The sequence below is a fragment of the Pleurodeles waltl genome, chromosome 12 (assembly GCF_031143425.1).
Source record: "Pleurodeles waltl isolate 20211129_DDA chromosome 12, aPleWal1.hap1.20221129, whole genome shotgun sequence".
Taxonomy (NCBI): domain Eukaryota; kingdom Metazoa; phylum Chordata; class Amphibia; order Caudata; family Salamandridae; genus Pleurodeles; species Pleurodeles waltl.
The window spans coordinates 48,546,662-48,560,742 of record NC_090451.1 but is presented as its reverse complement, the minus strand read 5'-3'; the positions used below and the strand labels follow the sequence as shown (position 1 = coordinate 48,560,742).

The 14,081-nt window shown below is 43.5% G+C and overlaps 1 protein-coding gene across 3 annotated transcripts in view; it reads right to left on the bottom strand.

The window, feature by feature from the left end:
• Window positions 1-875: 875 nt before the first annotated feature.
• The window catches only part of ARHGEF18 (Rho/Rac guanine nucleotide exchange factor 18), a 389,375-nt gene continuing 376,169 nt past the window's right edge, over window positions 876-14,081 (bottom strand). For all 3 annotated transcript variants that reach the window (XM_069215795.1, XM_069215794.1, XM_069215797.1), the window contains 2 exons: window positions 8,480-8,593; window positions 876-5,724 (listed from right to left, as the gene is read on the bottom strand). In XM_069215795.1, the coding sequence (XP_069071896.1) occupies window positions 5,564-5,724; window positions 8,480-8,593 (275 nt within the window). In that variant the 3' untranslated portion in view covers window positions 876-5,563. The remainder of the gene's footprint in view (window positions 5,725-8,479; window positions 8,594-14,081) is intronic.

Below are 14,081 nucleotides of genomic sequence, written 5' to 3'. Positions count from 1 at the left end.
TGTGGTCATCCGTAAAGTGGTAACAGCTAGCAACAAGCAATCCTTTGCCCTTGCTCTCAGTACCATTAACAACTGGCAGCCACACTCAGTAAAGAAAACCCAAGGGCGGGTGGGAGCCAGGCAGCTGAGAGGGTGCAGAGAGCCCACAAAGACCTGCTGTGACCAAGATAACACCCCGATTTATAGTCTTCTTTACAGCTAAGCTAAACTCAGAGCAATAATGTTCTGCAAAGGGAAGCTTCCGTGGACATGAGAAGGTAACAATTTAAAAAAAAATCCCCTACAAATCAGACAAACAAGACAAAGCACAATTACACAGTAGTTGGTCCCTGCTTTCATACACAAGAAGGAGGGGCAAAGAGGTATGAATGACCACTAGCAAGCAAGGATTTTTAAATGACACTGAAACTAACAAATTAAATAGCTGGAAGTCCACAGAAGAAGTATACTTAAACTTACGCTTCCATTTGACCTAAAAATGAGTTGAATCACTTTGTAAATGATACCTTTCTTATGGAGATCTTTCCCATTATCATACTGAACACAGAAATGCAAATGTTCGGATGGGTGAGGCTGCAGTAACAGTAACTTGGATTTGCCGAAATAGCACTAAAGGAGATTTTGAATCTGCTGCCATTTGTGGTTTACAAACACAAGTGGAACACTTTCAGCCAACTTGCAGGGTCACCACCCCGCTCCCCTTTTTATGAGCACTGGCATTTTCCCTCACAACAGAACAGAACTTGCAGGAAAACAAAATATTAAAAACACTACACAAAACGGTTCCCTGCACGCCCAATGGTCTACAACACAGTCAAATTAAGTCAGAGGTCTGGCCATATTCAATACAAACATCATCGGAATAGATAAAGAACTGTTTTTCAACCATTTTTATTGCTATGATTTTAATCTGAAGCAAGGGTTCTCAGCCCTGCTGTGGATAAACCATAATCATGGTAAAAAGAAAAAAAAAAAAACAATTACATCAAAAAAAAATTGTGTGCTAAAATTTCCTTTACATTTATCATACAAAAGTGCACAGATTAACAGATTATAAACATTACTTTCGCCATCGCAAGCATCATTAAAACCAGCTGTGGATGGCATACTTGGCAGTATAGATTAAATATTTACAGAGTTTACATACAAATAAGCAATTCTAAAGAGGCCTTTTTTTTTACAGTGAAAGATGTGCATCGGCCAGCTGACAGCGCTGGCACCGGGACTCCGCTTTCACAGGGGAGGAGTAAACATGGACCCGCACAGGAGTGGCACTTGTTATCCTGCAGGGTCTTCTCTTGTGAACAGACAAGTCGACTGTCAACAGTTATAACACCACACCAACAAAAGGAGACTCGGGTGAAACAAGTACTGGCCCAAGGCATATCTCCTAGGGTTCATCAAGGCAGATCGATGTTCACATTGCTGCTGATGATGGCAGCGGCCACTGCTTGGCCTAACTTTACCCCCTGAACACTTATGTTCTTACATATACAAGCCAGGGCAGAGAAATGGGCTCAAGTAAAAAACAATGACACTTTGGAAAGGCTATTGGGTGTCTTTATGCTACAAATGGCTTGCTATAGTGTTTGAGTGTGAACAGTGGGAGTGCGCAGGGGCACACCATAACCCTGTGTTCAGCTTCAAAAGAGATATTGAAGGTTAGATCGTAACATATGGCTTTCAAACGAAACTTCCAAACACAGCGATTACCTTATACACAAAAGACATCATGGTAACCGTGGAACAACAATGGAGGCACCTTTGTTCACATTCTTACTGCTTCCTCATTACAAAAAATAAACACTTTAAAAAAAGCTTCTCTTGCAGACAACAAAAGCAGCAGAAGGCTGCACTTTATGGACAGATCTATGAGCAAAACTTATGCAAATCAATCTCAAATTGCACAATAACTAAGTGCAAGATTACAATGGAAAGAACCACTTCCTTGACTCCGTGCAGGATTATTCTGTCAACTCCGGTGAAATAAATGGCAACAAACGTACAATTTTGTAGGGTCTCTTGGAAACGGGATCCTCCCTTTGGGCTGTGGGTTACCAGCTAGCCTCACAATTAGCGTACCATAAACAGGTGTAGCTCTGCAATGCCACACTACAAGGAAATAATGTAGTGAAAATAAGTTATGTTTTTATAACGGTGATGACGGCCTATCCTGCGTGGTCCTGGTGCTTCAAGTACTTGTAGGTGTGTTAATCACCACCATGCACAACAATAAGCCAAGGCTATTCCGGAAGGCACGGGTCATGTACAGGACAAGAGGCGCTTCAGGCATCTAAAACAATACTGAAATGGCAAACAAGATGACCGCATGGGAAGAAAGTTCTTGTTTCATGTAATTCAGATCTGCCTTAAATTTGCTAAATATGTATTTATTTTAAAGCTAAAAAGAAACACTGTTTCCTTTGAGCAAAATATTACAACACAGCACAAAAAAGCATTCCTGTGACCAGCCTTAGACAAAGCAATGAGTTTCAAAAAGGTAACGGGGTAGGAGTAAATAAGCAATGTGCAGGATAACTGATCTATTCCTTGACAGACCTATCAAACAGGAAAACACTAGTGCTTTTTTAAAACAAATACCAAGAGACACCAATGCAGTGTTACTTGTGTACCACAGTTTCCACTTCACTAAGTTAAATCCCTTTGGGTTTTTTCCAGTATCTACAAGCCACTTTGGCGACAAGTTCATAAATAGGAACCATGAGAAAGATATTAACGTCATGGAGTCTGACTCCCAAAGGAACAAGCGAGGAGGATAAGCATTTGAAGATCCTTCCAAATGGCAATCAGCGATCTTTCAAATGGCATCAGGAGATCTTTCCATCCTTCCAAACGGCATTGGCAGATCCTTCCAAACGGCATTGGCAGATCCTTCCAAACGGCATTGGCAGATCCTTCCAAACGGCATTGGCAGATCCTTCCAAACGGCATTGGCAGATCCTTCCAAACGGCACTCGGAGATCCTTCCAAATGCCATCAGGAGATCTTTCCATCCTTCCAAACGGCATTGGCAGATCCTTCCAAACGTCATTGGCAGATCTTTCCAAACGGCATTCGGAGATCCTTCCAAATGGCATTCGGAGATACTTCCAAATGACATTCGGAGATCCTTCCGAATGGCCAGCTGAGGAGCTAATATTACACACTTTTGAAATTCTACAGCACGGCAGATTACATTTCCATCCGCTGAATGTTGAGGCTAATGGAAAATCTACAATGCAGTCTTTGTGGCCGGCTACAAGGATGAGAGCTGAGCAGCATTAAAAGCAATAATTCGAAATCTGCCAGCAGTTGTGATACAGGTCCCTCAAACAGGGGAACCTTTGAAGACTATTAAAAAAAAGTATAGGGCAGGACGTGAATATCCATCACAAATGTTACAGCAACTCAGGCTATTCTGACAGCCGGTCAGTTGTTCAAGGAAACCACAGGGATTACACCACTCAGAATATAATTTTCCTGTTCCATTCTTGTTCTTGAATTGTTTGCAGGTAGAGGGAGCTTCACTAAAGAACAAGTATCAGAGTGAACTCTCTTGATACCATAAATGAGAACTATTTGTAACAAATGGTTGAGACAACACACAGGTTTCGGAATGTAATGATTTTAGATCAGTTTATTGTATCTACAAGCTACTGATTTAAAAGTAACTTGTGAAAGAGATCTTTGCTTGGTAAAACCTTAGGAATGCTTTGAAATGTATCACCATTGGTCAGAGATGTTCGGGAGCCAGACAATCAAAAGGTACCGATAAGGGCGTATTCAAATTGGTACAACTGGAAACGCGGGAGATACATGGGAGATTAGTTGAGCTGAATTAACTTTTCAAAGTGCTTGAGATTCATTTTAAAAGGTACTAATAAACGGATTGCTCATCCCTGATTCTATTTCAGAGCCCTCGGATGAGGGAGCTTCGGAACAAAGAGCTGGGTAGGAATAAATCAACTTGCAGACTATCAGGGAACCTGGGCTTCCCTACAATGGAATTTCTTGAATTAATAAGGAATGTAATAACTCTGGCATTCATACAAGGACAGGAGATAGGAATCTCGCAGACAGGTGCATATATTCAAATGTATTCACATGTTTTTTTAACATCAATGAAGATCCCAGTGTTGGAAAATGCTGATTGCGATCACTAAATAAAACAGGAAGGACATGGACGGATGATGATGATGTCAGGTGAGAGAGTGGTCGCACAAACTCAGCAATATGTGGTTGTATCCCACTGCTCTACAGACTGCATTCTAATTCCTCAATCCCACTGACTCAGAGGCTGTTGCAGGTAAATGGATCAGAATGTTTATTTTTCCCAAGCTTTTGCACCCATTCAACAGCTCTACGAAGAGATACATATGTAATTTTCAAAATTAATATACAAACATTTCCTGCACTGAAAAGCACAATTCAAAGAGCAGAGAACCGCGGAACCATGGGCTATCCGTTTGACACTTGCCTAAGCCATGGTTTAGAAAACAATTGACAGCTGAACCGCAGCACCATATTGTATGAGGCTCCAATTATGGTTCATTCTTGCCTCACAAACATTATATAGCCATCAGAAGCGGACACTTACAACTCAAAGAGCAAAACAAGATGAACATACATCACAACAGCCGGCTGACAGGAATCAATGACTTTCAACAGACCTTGTATCAGAATTTACTGAGGCAACTAGAGACCTTTTCAGCTGAGGAAAAGATCAGATCACGAGGAGACCAGAAGCGACTTTACACCATGAATCTTGTGGATTCAATTCTACAGAGAGGGGAATACAGAGCTGAAAGTATTTGCCAGAAATACACAACTCCTGAAGAGAGCTTAACTGAGAACGTCTGCTGAGGAAAACTTTGTGACTAATGAGGGGTGAAAGGTAGGGAGAACCAAAACTAAGGTCAGAAATCGAATATCTCTTCAGAGCTTCAACCAGCTCTTACACGGTTTCGAAAACACAAGCTCAAGCGTGTCCAGCTGCATACTCTATGTGCAATCACAGCCAACACTTTATTGGATACAGTAACCACAAGGCACTATAGACAAGACAATCTGCTAACACTTAAGAATGTGCTGGAAGCATCAGATCGTCTTTTTCTCTTGAACCGTCCTTGGTCCTCTTCCAAAAGTGTTCTTTAACGTCTATGCCAGCCACCATCGACAACAGCTTTCTTATAAAAACAGATAAAATCATACAAACACACATATACAAACATGTAGGGCTACTGCATATTTATAAGAGAAAGTGAATCATATAACAATATTTCTAGATGTTCTGCAATTATACATCTATGTCACAAATGACGAGGAAGGTCTCATGATTTAAAACCAGCAACATTGTGTTTGCAACATCAACGACCGCTCCCTGATTTCACTGTTTTCAGCAGGAGAAAAGCTCACAAATAAAGTCCTATTCCAAGGAGTCATCGTCAGTAGTGGGGGGGCAAGGGAGCCGCTGAGGCCGCACTGAGTAATAGTCTTATTAAAGTATTCCTTTTGGTTCTCTGTGTGAATGGGATCTACAAAGCCACATTGAAGATGGTACCCTTCAAAAGAAAATCACATCCTCCTTGTTGCCGTCTTCGTCGCCGGGTGACTGTGCTGGTGGAGAAGTGACCCTCAATGAGAGGGCGTGAGAGCTACTTGGTCTTTGCAGACTCGGAGGCGATAAAAGTGCTTCAGGGTGGGGTTCAGGTATGCCAGAAAGATCTGAAAGAGACAGATTTTGGAGGTAATAAAATGAAATATAGAGTTAATTTTTAATCATAATTAATGTTCCCACTACACCTCTTTCTCAAAATTGTCTTACATGACGTTTACAAATTGAAACATCAGAAATAAAGAATATATTGAGTGATCGTAATCTTAATAAAAGGAGTAATTTGTGCCAAGAACAGCCTTCCACGATGACACTGCAAAAGTAGTCACTGTTTCAGAGGAGTAAACCGAAACTGTCCACTCCACAGAATCAACAGCACAGTCTTGTGCCTCGGCACAGGAGCCAATATTAGGCTGCAGTCATCTCCTTAGCAGGTAGGATACCCGAGTAGCGCAATAATCCAAACACAATTTAGTCATTAAGGTGATAATTGTGCCCATCATGTCCTAGCATGCACCCAAGCATGCCTACAACAGATTATAAAAATAAAAGCCAAAGTGACAGCTCAATGCAAAAACAAACCAGATGGTTTTTAAATAATTGCAGATAGAGGGAAAAAGTAATATGTGCTGAATTTCCTAAAGGCAAAAATAATTTCATCCAAAGGTCTAGTTAAGTGGCAATCACAGGCTTGGCTGTCTCTCTGCCCGGGACTTTTTTCTCCAAAATGTCATCTACCTGCTGACCAAAGAGATGTTCGCCATCAAATGGCACATTCGAATGGATGACGTTGAAATTCAAGTTGCAACCAAGCATGTTTCCTTGGATGGACGCTTGTCCAGATACTAGGAGGGTTCTTCTATCTCTTGACATTAGGGACAATCATACATGCTCAAAGTCCCACAAAGTGGCGACAAGCCAGACCATAGCAGCTCCCATCGCCGTCTTTGTTCCAGAGGGACCACCATATTTACTTGTTTTGGGCGACCTCCTGTCTCCTGCATAAAGCGCTCTTCCTAGCAGTATAGACCATTACCGAACCTGGAAGAAAGGGTCCTTTAATGTAAGCTGGTGAGTGAAAAGTACACGTCAAAAAAACATGGCCGAAGCCATTGCTGCCTAATCATCTTTTTTGATTTAAATAGTTCACACACCAAACTTTTAGATTTGTTGGGTTCTGTGGGTAAACAGATTCCGGAAGGTATGACAGACGAAGATTAAAAATTCTCCATGATGCTACAGATGAAACTGGCTTTCTAGAATTGGTGTTGAACACCCACATTCGTGGAGCCATTGTTTTCAGTGTCCTCAAGAGAATCATTTGCGTATGGTAAATCTATCATCCCACTTCACATAAGGGATCACACAAACTGCACTATTTAAAATATCTATCATCTACCACCTGTAGGGGCTCCCTTGTCAGTTGCTCCAAATACTTTGAAACTATGAAAAATTAAGCAGAATATAAAAAAGTGTTATACTGATCAAATTGAAAAGTTTAGCAAGTGGGTAGATTAGGACTAGGATTCAGATAGCAAATAATTTACTGACTGGACTGCAATTCCCTCAATGGCGAAGTCACTTTAGATTCTGAGAAACAAGTTTTTTTTTTTTTAAATGAGCACTATCTGAATTTGTTGTCTTTGCACGTGAAATGCCACTTCTTGTTAATGAACGTAAGGCATATCACATGAAAAACATGGTAGGGTGAAAGGGCTTGAAGAAGAAAAATTCAGTAAAAGATCTGTAAAAAGTGGTAACTAATCAATATTTCTCGTAAATCTCAGAAAAAAATCACATGATGTCCTGCCCCATCTATGATTAACCTGAAAGTCTCTTACAGCAAAACTATCTTGACCAATAGGCTCTATCTGATACAGCTGTACAAGGATTTACGAGAAGCTTGTCAAAAGAGAAGACGTATAATACATGTGAGCATGCAATCTCTGTATAAAAGTCAGTCTCTACTGCCCTTTTTACATGCAACTTTTGATGTCTCTATTTTTCTGTATTGAAGAAAGCAGGTAGTCGCTCAACTGTAATAATTTATTACAGTTGCGTTCTGATGTCACAGTGCATGCTGCTAGAGCCAGCAGCCCAGAAGAAAGGTCGAACAGGGAAACCTGGCTTTTCCTCCTCCGGTTCTAGATTTCTAGATCAACAGTGTTGAGAAGAAAGAAGGTGTTTATGCCAACACACTCTTTAGGTAATTACAGGAAAGTCAGAATCTCTCTGCACGTTTCTGCAGATTCTGAGATGCTGCACTTTTATCTGACTTGTATTAAACTGATTTGAATGCCATTTTGTAACATATGAAACTGCTTTTTGTGCCTTTAATTCTGCACTACTGCGTCTACTGTTATTATTCATGTTTACGAGCATCTATCTCTTCCATATGAACGAGCACCACACCAGGATTTAAGCAGTTCGTGGGATGGGAGACGTGTGACCATGTATAATGAGGAACAGAGTACCCTCTGCCAATCATTACAGGGATATTGCAAGTCACCTCAGAGCTCCATGACCTTATAAAGAAAATCCATTTGCGGCCTTGTTACACTGTAAGTTCACAGAACTCCTCAGCGACTTGAAATATTGTTTTATCGTACGGCAGAGCCTACTTTATCCCATGTATACCATTTATTGTACTTCCCTGAGTGACCGACTTCCCTGAGTGATATCAGATGATATTCAAGTCCTTCTACCTTTAACCACGAGCCATTAAAAGGTTTCCTCAAACAGGTGATTTCACTTTTTCAAATCCAAGCCCTGTTAAAAAGCTCACAGTACTCCGGCTGCCTCCACCACCAACCAGAAAAAAAGAAAGAAAACTAACAAACAGAAAACACCACTCACTGGACCCACCTTGCTGAAACGGCATGTTTACGAGGCTGGGACTTGCAGATCTTCTGTTTCTCAAGGTGCCATCGTCTTTACCGGATAGCCGGGATGGAAGCAGCTGTTTCAAGTCTACAGATGCTAAAGTAAGTAAAAAGTACTGCATTAATCACTAACAATAAAAGACTGCGATATCAAGACCCTTGCCTTGCGTTTATTTCAGAATTTTGGAGAAAAGCATAGTGTTCAATAACAACTACATTTCCATGATAAATTAAAGCAAATTTGACAAAAAACAAACCGGAAGGCTAGAAAAAAATGCAGACGTAATGAAGACCAAGTTACTTACCTTCGGTAACACCTTATGTGGTAGAGACATGGACTAGCCAGATTCCTTACCTTAAAATTCTCCTAAGGCACCAGACTGGATCAAGAAAAAAAATTCAGCAGTACCTCAGCGTGTCGGTAGAGGGTGCCATGCGACTCCGTATCGACGTCGTCCACCGTATATGACGTTGACGGAGTACATATAGTCCCTCCTCCGATGCGCTGGCTGGTGTCAGTTTCTTCTGTGACTAGAATCTGCGGAACAAAGCGAGCCACCATTGAAAGTGGCATTCGAACAGTGTGCCAAAAAGAGAAAAAAATATGTAATTTTGATTTACCACCACTTAATGGAAATGCTTGGTAGGATGAGACCAAGCAAGGCATAGTGAGGCAAAATAAAGTAGTTCACAGAAACAGGGGGAGGGGGGGGGGGTGAAATCGGTAATGAATCTGCGGCTAATCTATGTCACTAGCAGATAAGGCGTTACCGATGGTAAGTAACTTGTTCATTTGACAGAGACAACTAGCTGCAGATTCCTTACCTTAGAATAGATACCAAAGCAATATAACCCCAGGAGGTGGGTCAGGACCCAGCACCAGTGTTTTTTCCCTAAACTGTACCATTGTTTCCACAATTGTCACACAGCTAAGTCCCTTGTAAAACGTACCAGTGTACCAAGGGCTCTGTGGCCAGGGAGGGTCCCTAGGGCTGCAGCATGTATTGTGCCACACTAAGTGACACCTCACCAAACACATGCAAACTGCCATTTCGGACTGTGTATGCTGGGGGACAGAAAAAGGTAAAGTCAATATGGCACTCACAAACCACTGCCTGTGGCATAGATAAGGCAAACCTCTAGCAGGCCTATACCACAGGTGAGGGCATATCTGCATGAACAATATGCCCTACATTGTCTAAGTCCATTCTTAGAGATTGTAAGTGCAGTGTGGCCATATTGAGTACATGGGCTGGGAGTTTGTCATTATGATCTCCACAGCTCAATAGTGGCTTCACAGAGGCATGGGAAGTTTGGTATCAAAATTCTCAGCACAATAAACCCACACTGATGCCAGGGTTGGATTTACTGTAAAAAGCACACAGAAGGGATCTTAGAGATGTCCCCTGTACTTTACCCAACGCTTTAGTGTAAGGCTGACCAGTCTAAGCCAGCCTGGCACTAACAGACAAGTTTCTGAACCCATGGGGTAGGAGCCTTTGTGCTCTCTGGGATCAGAAACAAAGCCTGCTCTGGGTGGAGGTGCATCACACCTCCCCCTGCAGGAACTGCAACACTTGGCGGTGAGCCTCAAATGCTCAGGCATCCTTTTACAGTGCCCCAGGGCACTCCAGCTTGTGGAGATGCCAGCCCCCCGGACCAAGCCCCACTTTTGGCAGCAGGTCCAGCGGGAAAATCAGGAAAAACAAGGAGGAGTGACCACTACTGCTAGGGCATCCCTAAGGTGTCCAGAGCTGAAGTGATCATCTAATTGCAGAATCCTCCATCTTGTTTGGAGGAGAGGGACGAATAGGGTTAGGAATGTGCCAACCCCCCAAAGGGGTGGGCACAGGAAGGGTGTAGCCACCCTCAGGGACATTAGCCATTGGCCACTGTCCTCTGACCCCTGTAACGCCCCTAAATCTAGTATTTAGGAGCACACCGAACCTTACTCAGCAGATTCCTGGTGACATCAAGAAAAAAAAAGAGGGACTGCAAAGATGACAACTGATTTGACATGTGCCCCCTCAAACCCCCCCCCCGCTCGGTGCGGACCTAAACCACCCCCCACCAGGCCTGTGTCCTGGAACCGCGGGTACATACCTGCAATCTGCGTTCTACCAAGCATCCACAGTCCTCATAGGATTCCATTGAAAACTGGACGCCAACTTTGACCTCTGCAACCAACCAGTGTTGCTGGTGGTGCACTTTTGGGGTCAGCCTAAAATTTGACTTGTGGACATCCTAACTCCTGAAGACTGGTATTGTAAGTTGTGCACTTACATGTTAAACGTGTTAACACTCCCAAAACCCCACCCCCCGCCCCAAGGACCCCATTGATTCCTATGAAAAATTGCACTATCAACTTTTGAAACTGAAAAGTGTTACTTACTTGTAAACTGCTTTATCTGCAAAAACCAAACAAAGTACCTTTGATACATATGCTTGATAACGCAACTGTACTTACCTGCAACAAAGATCTTCTGGTTCTAGTAATAAAGTAACAAAATATATTTTTTTGCTCTATAAAAACAATAGGCCTGAAGTTAGTCATTGTGTGCCTCATTTCTTGCCTTGTATCTACAACAAATGCTTTGCACTACCCTCTGATACACCCAAGGGGTGAAACCCCGAAACCGGTCCCAGGATGCTTGTTTCCAGTCCAGGGAAGACCTGGCCTGGCAGTTCGGGCTGGACTGTTCCCATAGGGAACAGGGTCAAGACTGATTTGCATATGGCTGGGTCCAAACTGGAATGGCATGGGCAGCAAAAAAACGATGGATTAAACCCAGATCTGTGACTGGGGGTGAGTGTTTGCATTGTCAGCACTCCGTCCATCATCATTTTGTTTTGCTAATGTCACCCTAAGTGGGAAGGGTATGCCCAGACGTGGGTCCCGTGCTTCCCATGCCACTGGATTCAAGCTAGCCTGGCTGATGAGGGGTGAAACCCCGAAACCGGTCCCAGGATGCTTGTTTCCAGTCCAGGGAAGACCTGGCAGTTCGGGCTGGACTGTTCCCATAGGGAACAGGGTCAAGACTGATGTGCATATGGCTGGGTCCAAACTGGAATGGCATGGGCAGCAAAAAAACGATGGATTAAACCCAGATCTGTGACTGGGGGTGAGTGTTTGCATTGTCAGCACTCGGGTATGCCCAGACGTGGGTCCCGTGCTTCCCATGCCACTGGATTCAAGCTAGCCTGGCTGATGAGGGGTGAAACCCCGAAACCGGTCCCAGGATGCTTGTTTCCAGTCCAGGGAAGACCTGGCCTGGCAGTTCGGGCTGGACTGTTCCCATAGGGAACAGGGTCAAGACTGATTTGCATATGGCTGGGTCCAAACTGGAATGGCATGGGCAGCAAAAAAACGATGGATTAAACCCAGATCTGTGACTGGGGGTGAGTGTTTGCATTGTCAGCACTCCGTCCATCATCATTTTGTTTTGCTAATGTCACCCTAAGTGGGAAGGGTATGCCCAGACGTGGGTCCCCCAGGGAAGACCTGGCCTGGCAGTTCGGGCTGGACTGTTCCCATAGGGAACAGGGTCAAGACTGATTTGCATATGGCTGGGTCCAAACTGGAATGGCATGGGCAGCAAAAAAACAATGGATTAAACCCAGATCTGTGACTAGGGGTGAGTGTTTGCATTGTCAGCACTCCGTCCATCATCATTTTGTTTTGCTAATGTCACCCTAAGTGGGAAGGGTATGCCCAGACGTGGGTCCCGTGCTTCCCATGCCACTGGATTCAAGCTAGCCTGGCTGATGAGGGGTGAAACCCCAAAACCGGTCCCAGGATGTTTGTTTTCAGTCCAGGGAAGACCTGGCCTGGCCTGGCAGTTCGGGCTGGACTGTTCCCATAGGGAACAGGGTCAAGACTGATTTGCATATGGCTGGGTCCAAACTGGAATGGCATGGGCAGCAAAAAAACGATGGATTAAACCCAGATCTGTGACTGGGGGTGAGTGTTTGCATTGTCAGCACTCTGTCCATCATCATTTTGTTTTGCTAATGACACCTAACTGCACAACCACACTACCACAAAAGAGCGCATTAGTACTATCTACTTTAGCCTCTGTTAAGCCTCTGGGGAACCCCTGGTCTCTGTACACACCATACACTTCATTTTGGTATAGTACATGCAGAGCCACCTTCCTTCCATGGAATGCCACAGGGAGCAGACTACATGGCAATGAAAAGGGGGACCAGAGTAGATAAGGATTAAGAGGAAAATGAACAGGTATAGCTATAGGGAAAGGTGCTGGGCCTGTAAAAGTGACAGGGACCTTCTTTGTTTTTTAATTTTTTTAATCTTTAATAGAATATGCAGAGATCCCATGCTCCAATTTGCAGTTTTATATACATAGCATGATCTCGACCCTAAGGTATTGAAGCGCTTACATGAGCACCAGCTATATCACACAAGGACATATTCATTTGTGGCCAACATGGGGATATAAGTGATTTGCTCAAAATCACAGGATGTTGAGCTAACGCAGAGATTGGAACCTAGTTACTCAGCTCCACAGTCGGCAGTTCTTGTTGTTACTTCCATCCTTCCCACTATCTGCAAGATTATAGCAAAAGCACTGAGACAATTGGGAGCGAACACCAGAAAAAGGAGAGTCATAGAGAAAAACTAAAGAAGAGGAGCGATGCCTGCAAGTGTCCTCATCAGGATGCAGAAGCAAAATCATCAGCAAAAGTGAACGCTAGTAGGAATAAAAAAGACGAAAAACAGATAGCACCTCTCCGGGAACACCAACAGAGGAGGTGTCGAGAAGTGAAACAGAGCCCAAATGGATAGATTTTTTTTTTGATTTTTTTTAAATACAAGGTCCCCCCACATGTGCACAACAGATGGTGGATGCAGAGGGCAGAAGAGAAATGCCGAAATTCCATCCTGCACACAGACAGATAGAACGAAAAGGAGTTAGATATCAGGGAGGTACGGACGTAGATACCCATATAAAGACAGAGGTCTAAAACCTAATATATATGTAGACATACATATATACGGAGACACAGAAATGGAAAGAATGGTATAACATGTTGCTACCAGTGGAGAGACTTGAACCCCGAAAATAAAGAGGGTTCAGGCATAGGCTTACATTAGACCTACCACCTCTTCAAAGAAAAAGAAAGGTGCTATCAAAGGCAACCCCGTAACAAAAGAAAAGAGGGATATGACCAGTTGGGAAATTGGTGTAGGAGACAATCACCACCATAAAAGGCCAAGATAATGGCTGCCACACCTGGAATGGATCCCTAAACCTGTAGGATGAGGGTCATGACCACTAGGCCACAGGTGATTCCTGCTGACTCCTAGCATGGGACCTGCAGGGGTGTGCAAGGTCGAAGGAAATGTAAATACAGAGACTACCACTCTGAACAAAATCACGAAATACGTCAGGAAGGAGAAATTGCCACCAAAAGGAAGAGACATTTCTACTGTTCTGTATCCGACAGAGAAGGATTAAGTAAGCGGTAGGAGAGGAATCCTATGCACCAACTGCCGGAACCCAGCGGAGAAAAGTGGCACAAAGGAAGGGAGGGAACATAATCTGAGAGGCCGGGCCAGCAGT